The sequence below is a fragment of the Maylandia zebra genome, linkage group LG19 (assembly GCF_041146795.1).
Source record: "Maylandia zebra isolate NMK-2024a linkage group LG19, Mzebra_GT3a, whole genome shotgun sequence".
NCBI lineage: Eukaryota > Metazoa > Chordata > Actinopteri > Cichliformes > Cichlidae > Maylandia > Maylandia zebra.
In genome coordinates this window covers 31,682,955-31,694,536 of record NC_135185.1, presented here as the reverse complement: position 1 = coordinate 31,694,536, position 11,582 = coordinate 31,682,955, and the positions used below count along the sequence as shown (strand labels likewise).

The 11,582-nt window shown below is 40.5% G+C and overlaps 1 protein-coding gene across 1 annotated transcript; it reads right to left on the bottom strand.

The window, feature by feature from the left end:
- Nucleotides 1-992: 992 nt before the first annotated feature.
- On the bottom strand, nt 993-10,217 carry LOC101482474 (cytosolic 5'-nucleotidase 1A). The gene is made up of 6 exons (XM_004540837.3): nt 9,493-10,217; nt 7,818-7,985; nt 7,458-7,587; nt 4,564-4,686; nt 3,691-3,875; nt 993-2,758 (listed from the first exon to the last, which is right to left on the bottom strand). The coding sequence occupies exons 1-6, from the start codon at nt 9,628-9,630 to the stop codon at nt 2,387-2,389; spliced, it is 1,116 nt and encodes a 371-aa protein (XP_004540894.1). The 5' UTR covers nt 9,631-10,217; the 3' UTR covers nt 993-2,386.
- Between the last annotated feature and the right edge of the window lie 1,365 nt (nt 10,218-11,582).

The window sequence follows — 11,582 nt, the reverse complement described above, 5'->3', positions numbered from 1 at the left end:
TCCTAGACGTTGCCTGGTTATTGCTTCTGTAGTTGGTAATGTGATTGATCCCCTGCCACATTTTTCTGGGGTCGTTGTCAGCAAAGTGATCTTCAATCCTCCTCCTATAGGCAGCCTTAGCTTTCCTTTAGAGGGGGCTGCACCGGCGTGCCTGCCGGCTCTGCCGGCAGCCAGCTGTGCCAGAGTGAACCGAGCCGCAGGCCCGGAGGCCCGAGGGCCCCCCACACCCCAGAGGAGGCCTGACCGAGCAACAGTCGCCAGGCCCCGCCAGGTAGCCACCGGGAGCGAGCTGGTACATACCTGAGTGCCCAGCCCCGGACACCAAGAACCACCACGCCCCGACCCCTGAGGGCATCAGTCACTGGCAGGGAGTGTGGTGAGGGGAGATAGGCCTTGGAGGGCCTGGGAGTTCCCAGAGAGGTGGAGTCTAAGACCCGACCTGACATATAGACACAGACAAACAGGCACACACAGACACAAACATGCATTCCCACCCTCATGCACACATATACAAACACTCAGCACTCACCCAACGTAAGGATTGACATAAATGGACATGTACACACAATCACACTCCCCAAACATACTCTATACCTCGGGTCCAGGTACCCTGGCCCCCAGAGGGGGAAACAGAACCCAGACCCAAGAGATGTTACCCTTCCCCCCGGGGTGGAGGCAAGCAGACCGTCCCAGGCTCTGCAGCAGCAGGGAGGCCAATCGGACAGCCAACATCTCCTCCCAGCCCCCCCGCCCCGATGGCGGGGGTGTGTGAAGACCCCATACCTCCCTCCTCCCGCTCATGTGTAGTGTTGCTGCGTGTTGTTCTAAAGTGCATTTATTTCTTATTTCTTTCTATTTCTTCTTTTCTATTCTCTATTCTATTTCTATTCTCTTTTCCCACGTGTAAAATCTTACTTTAACCCCAAATCATAAGTACAATTTTGGACCTTCACAGCCCAACAATGGTAAAAGACAGGAAAACAGTGATCCGATTATTTTTCCAGGGTTTTTAGTTCCATTTTGAAACAGAAAAACAGCTACACATTTGTCCCACTCTTAACCAGATTTCACATCGGACAGCAACATTGGTCTCATTCAACACCAACTTTCTTTACATTCATTCACAGAATGATAAAGTGCAACAGCATCAACACAACTTCATGACAAAAAAGACAGACAGGCAGACAAATAAAAATTTGGGACACTGAACTTTCGGCACTTCAGGAGGAAGCAGTAGAAATTAAAACTGCACATGGTAACTATTAGTAAATGCTGAATATATTTAGACTTCTCTCTGTCATCGTGAACAAGGAGAAACATTAAATAAATAAAAAGTAACGTACATATTTTCAAAAATATTAAATCTTAAGGTACATTCATATAACCTACATATACAGCATATATACCACCAACATGCAAAAGTCACATAAACGCATACATCATAAAACAACAGAAGACAACAGAAGGCACCAGCTTGCAAAACTCAGAGATGAAGACAAGAATTAAAGTGAATGAATCACACAAATCCACAAAACAAAAATGTATCCTTCATGTTTCTTTAGTATCCTGGAGTCTAAATATTATTATTTAGAGATAATTATAGATTCTATTAAATTTATCCTTTAGAGTTGTATGAGTATTTCTAATACTTTGAAATAGCTTTTTCTCTTTTATAAGATATGTCAGTTAAACATATAGCAGTAAAGAAAATAAATATCTGTTTGGTAGAGAAAATGAATCACCAAGAATAAATGTTAAATTAAAATACCACTTTAAGCACCAGGTTATAATAGGAAATCTTCATGATTAAGGGTTTTATAACTAATGACTTGTAATAATGGTGCCTGAATCATTTATTCAGATTTAGTAGAACAGAATGAGCTGATGATGAATTCATGTTGACTAGAATCCCTTTGTGGAAAGTTCATTCTTTATTCTGTCAATAAATTCTGTGTTTTATTATGTTTTATTAAAAAAAAATGTTAACAGCATTTTCAACAGCAATCCCTGTTATATAGTTAAGATTTTTTTATATCCTGGCAACATAAACATTTGCCCATGCCCCTGATGCAGCCCCCTGTTTGATGAACATGTTTGATAAACATATCAAACATGTCTGTTTGATATCTTAATATAAATCAATAAGATTAATTAATAAAGCCATTTGATACAACCTGTAATTTTTTTATTTACTGATAACAATAATCACGTGTTAGCGAAAAATAAATGTTTTGATAAATATTAACATATATATTTTTAATTCTATGATATTGCATTAACTAACTGCACTGTTAATCCAGGACAGCGTACTTCTTCCAGTAGTAAAATCATGAAAGCCGAAGGTAAATGCCCCTGTATGCTGTGCTCCTGCACAGTGATACCTCAGCTATTTGGATGCATTAGGAGTCTCTTTGTCCTTTGTTCCCTTTTTTACTACTCTCTGAGCGATCCCATATGGCACGTGGCATGCCACTGTTCCCATTTCTGCTGCCCCCTCCACGTGAAACATTTGGTCATCGAAGAAGATATGTGGCCTGATCTTCTCCAGCATTGGGCCTTTGGGCGCGCCGGCAAGAAAGAGAGCTTCATCGATCTCCAGACCCCAGGAGCGCAGTGTTTTTAGGGCTCTGGTACCAGAACTGGCTGCACTCCGAGCTGTCACGAGGTAGGTCCGGATGGGGCAGTCCATCCGCTGACCTTTGCCGTAAAACTTTTTCTGGAGCTTTCCTAAAACCTCCAGGAAGCCCTTCAGTGGCCCCTGCAGAAAGAAGAACAGATTCATGAATGTTAATCTTTCTGCACGTATACGTGACTCACTACATGTTAGACACACTACAACTGAATTCAGGCCAACTGAGCTCAATGTGTAGATTTTACAAGCGGATTTAATTTTACACTGTGTAAAATGTAAGCAAAAAGAAGGAACATCCAACGATTTGCAAATCTCTGAAAACCATATTTTGTATTAGATGTTTAAACTGAGAAACAAAAATCCAAGCTGGGACAGGCCCAACTGCGCAAAATCCTTTCTTCTTTCAATAACGATCTGTAAACATCTGAGAACTGAGGAGAACAGCCGCTGGGCTTTTGGAAGAGGAATGGTGTCCAATTCTTGTTGGATGTAAGATTCTTGTCATGTTTTTCATTTCATGATGCACGGTACACAGAACAGTGGTGTTTAGAGATCACTGTTCACATATGGCTTCGTCTTTGTGTGCTTTCTGTGGATGACACGGTGAGCTGTGTTCACAGACAGCGATTTCTGGAAGCATTCCTGACCCCATGCAATGATTTTCATGACAGAATCATGTCTGTTTTTAATGCAGTGCCACTTGCCTAAGGATTATTCATATCCTGTAATGATTTTCAGCCTTGTCCATTGCGCACTTTTCTAGACTTTTCTTGCCATCTTCACAACTTTTTTTAGACAAGTTACTGCCATCTAACTCAAAATAAGCTGTTTTCCATAAAAGTAAAATGTCTCACTTTAAAAATTGCATGTTTTCAGTGGTGAAACAATGTGGAGATTTTGATTTTCATTTACATTTTACACAGCTTTCCAACTTTTTGGGAATTTGGGTGGCTGTTGTAGGTAGGTGTAATTCTATAAGAAATAAGAGTGTTATTTGACTTTTGGTGTCCCTTCCTATCATTCTCCAATGGAAAAATGTCTCGCTGTGTATACTGTACATGGTCTAGAGGCTTGTTTTCATGTGCCTTCTCGTGCTCAAAGAACTTGTCCAGTCCATGGGCCTTGCAAATCCGCTCAGACTCATCTGAGAAGAGGACGGCATCTCCATCAAAGGCAACACGGAGCTGAGTGTCCGACACTTCCTTCATCTTCTCCGGAGTAAACATGATGGCTGCTGCTATACCTGGGTCACATATTTGACAGCGGTTATCTTTGAAAATTAGCTGTATACATGGACACTGATTATACAGGTCTGCAACCAAAAAACTACATAGGATTTCTTTTTTTTTTTTACTGTTTCTTATGGATTTTTACCAATTGAAACCGGGAAAAATATTATTTAAATTCCATCTTGTCAGGTTTTTCTTGCAAAACTCACGTTTTTAGTGTATTTAAGTGAAAATTTCCCCTTTTTAACTGAAATCTGGTATCCTATACTTGAGTAAAAAAAAACATATCCAATAATGATTTCTTATATTAATTTAACCGTTCTGAGAGTGAGACAATTATAAATATCAAGAATATTGACAAGAAATATTACAGACATGAGAATATTAACTGTAACAGGCTGCATACATGGTTCATGCATGCACACTGGTGTCCCAACAGGTTTATTTTGTTCATAGGGAAAAATAAGGAATTTCAGAAAAATTGTGTTTTTGTAAAAAAGAAAAAACTGTATGTGATGAAGGGAAATGGATTCAAAACTCTAAAAAACATCAAATTTACCAAAAATATCCCATGCAGCTGAATCTTTTTTTCTGTTTTTTGCAGACCTGTGTTATCACACCACAGAGACTGGCACTTACTTTTTTTCATTTTTTAAGGGACTTTGTTTAGGAGTCAGTAATAGAAGCAGGCTGTGTACTCACCTTCTGCCAGAGCTTCACGAACCTTGACAGGGTCAGCAGACAGGTAAAGATTAGTGTGATAGGCCTTCAAGTATCCTATGGGACTGTTTCCTCCAGTCATACAGAAGCGCTCAATAAACAGCTCTGCAGAAAGGAGAAATCAAAAGCTAAGGAGGCAGTCAGTAACACTGATCACAGATGATAAATCCACACACGGACACGCACACACACACACACACACACACACACACACACACACACACACACACACACACACATGTGTGTACTTCCTCTGGAATATATCCAGAGGTGTGTCCCTTAAAGTTGCATTATTTTTAAAAGCCACCAGGGGGAGATAATTGTGTTTCAAAAAGACATTTTGCAGGACACTAGCAAAACAATCAAACTACCCACTGTAGTCAGTGTTTATGATTATTATGCTACTTTTTTATTATTCGTAATTTTTTCTTGCTTCTTTCCCATCATGGTGAACTCCACCGGGCTGTTCAACTGAACTTTTAATCAGTCAACAATCTATCGATGCACAGTGTAACCCTTGTGGGTTTACTAGTTGTCAGCTTCTGAAGGATTGCATGGATGTAGCGCAGGTTGCATATTTAATCCTTAACTCTGCATAACCAAATACCTATGCAAACAGACACCAATACAATGCTATGAATTCAACTTCACAGGAACCTGGACTATTTGTTAAAGCGGGCAGAAGTGAGGGGTTTCCATTAATTATACAAACAATGCTACTTTAATGAAAACCAATAATTTAATAATGGAGCTGGACATGATTAAAATGGTCACTTTTACTTAACATTTAGTTGCAGAAAATATCCAGAGGAGGCAGAGCCGGGAAAAGAAGGAAAGTGCCATGATTTTGTGATTTTCTTAAGTGAGTATGGTAATGGGGTGCTAAAGAGCCAGGACCCAAACTCTCACCACTTATTATTGGGGTCATACTATGTTACTGGGATCATGAGAAACATCCCACTATAACCACTGTTAGTCTCTATTCATCCAGTGTGGCTTGAGTGACTCCTTAAACTGAGCCGAGTGGAAGTCTATTGACACGCTTCAACCAAGAAATAAACAAAAGGGGCTTCGGTTAAATAGTGAAGCCTCACATTACAAGAGATTCTTAGATTACAGTCAGTTCTTTTCCTCTTCTCTTTCTTTCTATCCGTCCTTTTTCCTTTTATTTAGTCAACAGAGGATACTGCAATGCCTTGAGGAGAGTCTGTGAGCACACTTGTGTGCCTGTGTGACCTGGGAAGGACTTGGGTCATAAAATAACTGACAGTGTGGGAACAGAGGCGGCCAGCTGTGGAGAGCAGCTGGAGAAGAATATGAGTCAATACCAAAGTTCAAAGTTCAGTTTTTATAAAGAGCTAGGCATAAAATTCTCAAATGTATTTTAAGGGTGTATTTGTTAAGGGCTCAGTGGCTCCAGTTACTTGTTACAATCATGTGGAATAAAATAAAAAGTCAGTTTTTGTTATTTTTTTTGCTAAATCTGTGTTTCAGAAAGAAGGATTATCCAGGGTATGCTCAAAATCATTAGCTAATGAAATGTCAGTCACAACTCTTTAGCCAGCAAGTGTGCAGTTTCACAGTCAGATCTGCGCCCTGCATTGATCCAGTTGAGGCTTTATAATGATGCATCACAAACCAGGAAGTGATATGATGGTCGCTATGTTGATTGTTTGTAGCGGTTATTTTATTAGTCTGCATCTGTGCATGGCCCTCAAACAGTACATGTTGTCTAAGCTAAGAATGCTAAGTTAACAAGCTCATTAGCATTCTACCCACATCCAAATATGGTCAAGCTACTAGATACAGGTAACACTTTAGTAAGGGTTTCAAAACACATGCCAATAGGTAATATTATGGTGGCTCTGTCCAGCTCTTCTGTATTATCTATTGTTTGAATCCTGTGAGCTTCAGATGTATATTAAATGTTGTATCTACATAAAAGCAAACCTTAATCTTTCCCAAAATGCTGATCAACTGTTTGTGCTTGCTTTTTCATGACTGCTCTGTAGAAATTATCAACAATCATATTTCTACTTTATTTACACCACTTTCTTAAGATATTACAGTGAGTTTTTAAATTGCTCATTTACCTTGAAAATATGAAATGTTTGATTAAAAATTAATAAATTGACACTCATTTTGACTTTTTTTAGATTTTTTTTTTAGGGGAAACAACGTAATGGAATACTTTCTAATGAATTTTATCTATTAATACCATATTCTTATTTTATTTTTTTTATTTTTTTGTCTTTTTCTGTAGGTACAACATATGGACAAGACTACTAGAATACATGTACAGGAGCTGCTTATGGCATGAAGCTGAAAATGACAGAGGAGGTTTTAATTCTGGCAGAATCAGCAGAGAACTGGTGACTTTTACACAGTTATACCCCTCAACACTCAGCGAATCCACTTGTGTAGCTTTTCATGGTCTGCTACTTTGTGTCTCAGTTCCTGAAAACATCTGGTTTGTAATAATACCATTTCCAGTTGATGGTGGAATATCTAAAAGTTAAGAAATTTCATCAACTGATTTCTTGCAATGGTGGCATCCTCTTACAGCACCACGCACGAGTTCACTGAGCTCTTTAAAACAACCCATTCTTTCACAAATGTAAAGGCAGGCTGCGTGGCTATGTGCTTGATTTTACAACACCTGTGGCAATGGGACTGAAAACACCTGAATTAAAAGATTAAAAGGTGTGGACCAATACTTTTTATGTATAATGAAAGGTTATGTAACCAAATAATTTAAAAAATGCCATAACAACATATAAATTCTACATGTTGCGCCTTTAAAGGTCTAATTAAAAAGACAACTGCTGAGGAGAACAGATAAAAGGACATGTCACCCAGATGCCCCTGGAACTCACGGTGGTGATTAATGGTATTGATGAGTCTTAGGCCCACATTTGCGTGGTTGTTGGTCATGAGCACAACATCAAAGAGCTCCTCGCTCTCTGGGTAAAGCTCCCTCAGTTTAGCGTTCACAGCCTCCAGAGCCTGGGAACACGAGCAGACAGGTTTCAGTTATACAAACAGGGTAATTCTGTATCCCCGCAGTGGGATGGAAACGTGTGAATGTGTTTGAGTGGGTTTGTGGTTGTGGTTTGTATTCATCCACCGCCTCCGGAGACACGACCTAACACTGACAACAGTGAATCTCTCTCTGCGTTAGTGTGCATGTGTGTGTGTGCTTGTTTCTCCAGCTCTTTGCCTTCCCAGTCTCTGACCTTGACAAAGGAGAAAGCAGGTCCGGGGCTGAACGGCTCCGTTTCGTGCTCCACTTGGTACTTGATGTACTCTTCCATGCCTTGCTGTTCATAGATCTGCTGCTCCTTCTCCATGTTGAAGAGGACTCGAGATGACACGGCGATGGTGATGGCATTTTCAGGCTTTGGCTGGAGCGTGAATGAAAGGAGCATTCTGAATGAGAGGAGCTGAGATTGTTACCCAGTTGGGTAGAGAGCTGTATTTTTTTTCTTGAACGTAGGCACAAGGGACATTATAATTTTATAAGAACATGCACAAGATCCTGATGAAACCTTTATGTTATTGACCTTGCCTGGCATGCAACAGTAGATAAACTGAGTGAGCTGATGTGACAGAATAGAAGTGACAGCATGATATAACATACTTTCCTCAGAGCCTGATAGTGTAGGTCCAAACACCAGAAGGGCTGACACCTGTTAACTCTTTAAAGGCTGAGGCGTTTAAATTGCTTGCATAATCTGAAAGGTTTCCTTTTGTGTAAATACTTTGGTGTTTATGAGTCCACTAAACTTAGAAATATGCTGTCACACCCTTTTATTTAATTGACAGCACGAAGAAATCCACAGGATGAAAAATATTCAGACTACTTAAAAAGTATTAATCAAATCAGGACATATTTCTGTCAGATTCCCAGGTTAGACAATTCTTTGTGTTCTTAATGCGCTTTAAGTTTTAGGTGTTTCAGTTTTTAACCCTGTAAGTTCTGAATCTTCATCTATGTTTTGGAAGAAAGCAAAAAAAACAGAACTGTATATTCAAAGGAGCTTGCAAAGAAAAGCGTCTGGACTTCTTTAAGTTGCTTGAAGACGTTTCACCTCTCATCCGAGAAGCTTCTTCAGTTCTAAGGTCAAATGGTGGAGAGTCCCAGATATAAACCCTGTGGGAGTATCCCCCCACAGAGGGACAAAAGCACCCCCTGATGATCCTCTAATCGCCTGAGCCAAGGTGTGAAACTGGGTGTGGGTCCCAATCAGCCAGAGTCTTCAAGTAACTTAAAGAAGTCCAGACGCTTTTCTTTGCAAGCTCCTTTGACTACGATGACCTGGATGACTGAGAACCTTCACAGACAGAACTGTATATTATGATTGCAAAGATTAGGGTTAGCGCTAAGGCTGAGGTCATCACCGTTGATGACTTCGACCTGGCAGGGTGAAATTTCGATTCTTCCCCTCCAGAAAAAAAGTCCAAATGAGGTCACTTTACTGACCCGAAACAAGACCCATCTGTACCTCGCTCAGTCTCCAGGCAACACAATACAGCCACGCCATGCCTCCTATACTATCCTGTTTCACTGAACTACATTGTTATGTGCTTTTATTTTCAGTTAACCCAAAGCTATAAATGATGCATTGCAGACCTGTTTCAACCCTCCCCCTGGTTTTGAGAATGTTGAGTGGCTCTGTGTGTCTGCACTCTGTCATTTGTCATCCATAAGATGACATAACTCTTTGACACTACAGGCAAGAATAGTGAACATGAATCTGCCTTGGCTGATAAATAAGAGTACAATTGTCACGCTTTAATTTTAACTTGAATTATGTGCAAGGAGAATCTCCTTTTGCGTTGTATAATTAATAGTACCCGTTCTGTAAGTGTAAATGGATACTGTAAACAAAAGGCTGTATAGATACTCACTGATTTAGGTTTCCTGGTGGGGGTCGAGGGCCTCAAAACTGTCCTCGCGTCTTCCCAAGGGGCTCGGCTGCTGTTGCCTCCATTCTTGGTGAAATCTTGTCCGCCGACATTCAGACTTTGGCCGTTGTTTAGACTCATCTTACCTCTGTGGTTCGCCACTCTCCTCCAGGACCACACTGAGCCCTAGCGTTTCCCCTCGATGGCTCACTTTATTAGTCCCTTTCTCTCTCTCTGGCAGGAGTTCCCAACAAAGTCCTCACTCACTCTCACACATTTAGAATTTGAATTCAGTCTTGCTGCACTCAAGAGATGAGATCAGCCTGATTGCTGCAGCTGCAGAGCCACTTAGCTATAATGTAGCTCTAATAAGGCCGGAGCAGCAGGGAGAGGTTGCAGGACGAGGATGGAGAGAGATTCAGGAAAAGGGCTGAATTCGAGCTGCAAGCACTTCCCTTTTTGTCTCTAGCATCACGCGTGTTAGGACATTCCTTCCTCAGCTCTTCCTTGCTTCTCTTTCCTCTCTCACACACACATTACTGACTTCAAACCATTTTGCATCCTCCTCCTCTTTGTTAACCCTTTCAGTGTCTAACTTCCTGGAGCAGTACTACAGCACGTGAGAAAGTGTGTGGCAACTGCTTGTTGCTGCCTATTGGACAGAGCACGCTGGTGTGTCAGAGGAGGGATGTGTCACAATGCTTGAAATATAGCCCTCCTTGCCTAGAGATGTAGAGATCTGACATAACACAGAGTACAACATTACAGCTATGATTAGGGCTGTGATTATAATAATAATTATTGTTGTTATTATTATTAGTGCATTTTATTATTATATTAGATTTAACTGCAAGAGTAATTATGCACATTGCATCCCATGTGCTTTCCACTCACCACTAACATTTCCTGCTCCTGTTCAGCAGTGTGAGAAATCGAGTCCATCCTGGGTCATTTACTCTCCCCCATGCTTTTACAAATAATGCCTCCTTGCCTCCTTCCCATTTAATCCCTTGAGGATGTTTCCTTGGATTGAATTACAAAGCCATGGTCGCAGTTTCCAAGCAACGGCCACAGAGTCAGACAGGCTGGGACTCCAGCACAACATCTAGAGCTGATTGGCTGTGTGGACACAAGAGGCAGTGCAGCCCGCCTCCCAACAAAACACTGACATCAGTCAGAGGAACAGGCAGGTGATGCAGGAAACAAAGATGAAAGTGCATGTCGTGCTTTGAAGAACATGAATGCATTATTAATAGTGTTAGCTGGGCTTTCATCACAGCAAACAGGCAATTCAGCAGCTAAAGATGTTTCTGGGAAAACGATACTGAGCAGACGCCCATGCAAGGAGTAAAACAGACCCGCATCCTATCAGACTCCTATTGGATACAACATGCATCATGGCTGTCATTTTTAAATATCTACGAGCAATATACAAAGGCAACAAAGACTGACTGTTGACTTAAAAAAAACCACATGCACATATTTTTAACCACATACACATACAAATCTTAAACGTGTGTGTGTGTGTCTGTCTGGGTTAAATGTGTGTTATATTTTACAGGAACTGACAACCAAATTGCATAAAGCTGCAGATCAGGGTTGATTACACTTATCTTCCCAATACAGCAGCTCACATGATTATGCTCCCCGACGGGATAATATATGTGTAGCTGTGACCACACACGCTCCTCCACGTACCAGACACAAAGAGCTTTTGTTGATTCTCTGGATTACTATTATGGATTGAAGACAACTAATGGATTTTTTTGGCTCAGTGTGTGTGTGTGTGTGTGTGTGTGTGTGTGTGTGTGTGTGTGTGTGTGTAGCATCAGATAAATATGTGTTCATTTAGATATTTGCACTGTCAGTAGATATGTTAGAGAGCAAGTGAAGAAGTAAGTGTTCAAAATGAGGAGATGTAAGAAATACAAATCTGACACTGTTGATTCAGTTCATAATTTCTATTATTGTATTTGTTTGTTTTTTTCTGAAGTTTAGCTTTGCATTTTTAGTTTCATACAGCAGCTTTGATTAATTATTAATACACAGATTTGTTGTATTATTAACAATGTACATTTATGCAAATTTTCAGG

Coding starts and splice junctions, on each gene's coding strand:
- LOC101482474 (XM_004540837.3), bottom strand. CDS start 9,630: ATGAGTCTAAACAACGGCCAAAGTCTGAATGTCGGCGGACAAGATTTC. Junction 3,876..4,563: donor TCGTGAAGCTCTGGCAGAAG/GTGAGTACACAG, acceptor TATGTGACCCAG/GTATAGCAGCAGCCATCATG. Junction 2,759..3,690: donor AAAACAAGCCTCTAGACCAT/GTACAGTATACA, acceptor TTCTTTCTGCAG/GGGCCACTGAAGGGCTTCCT.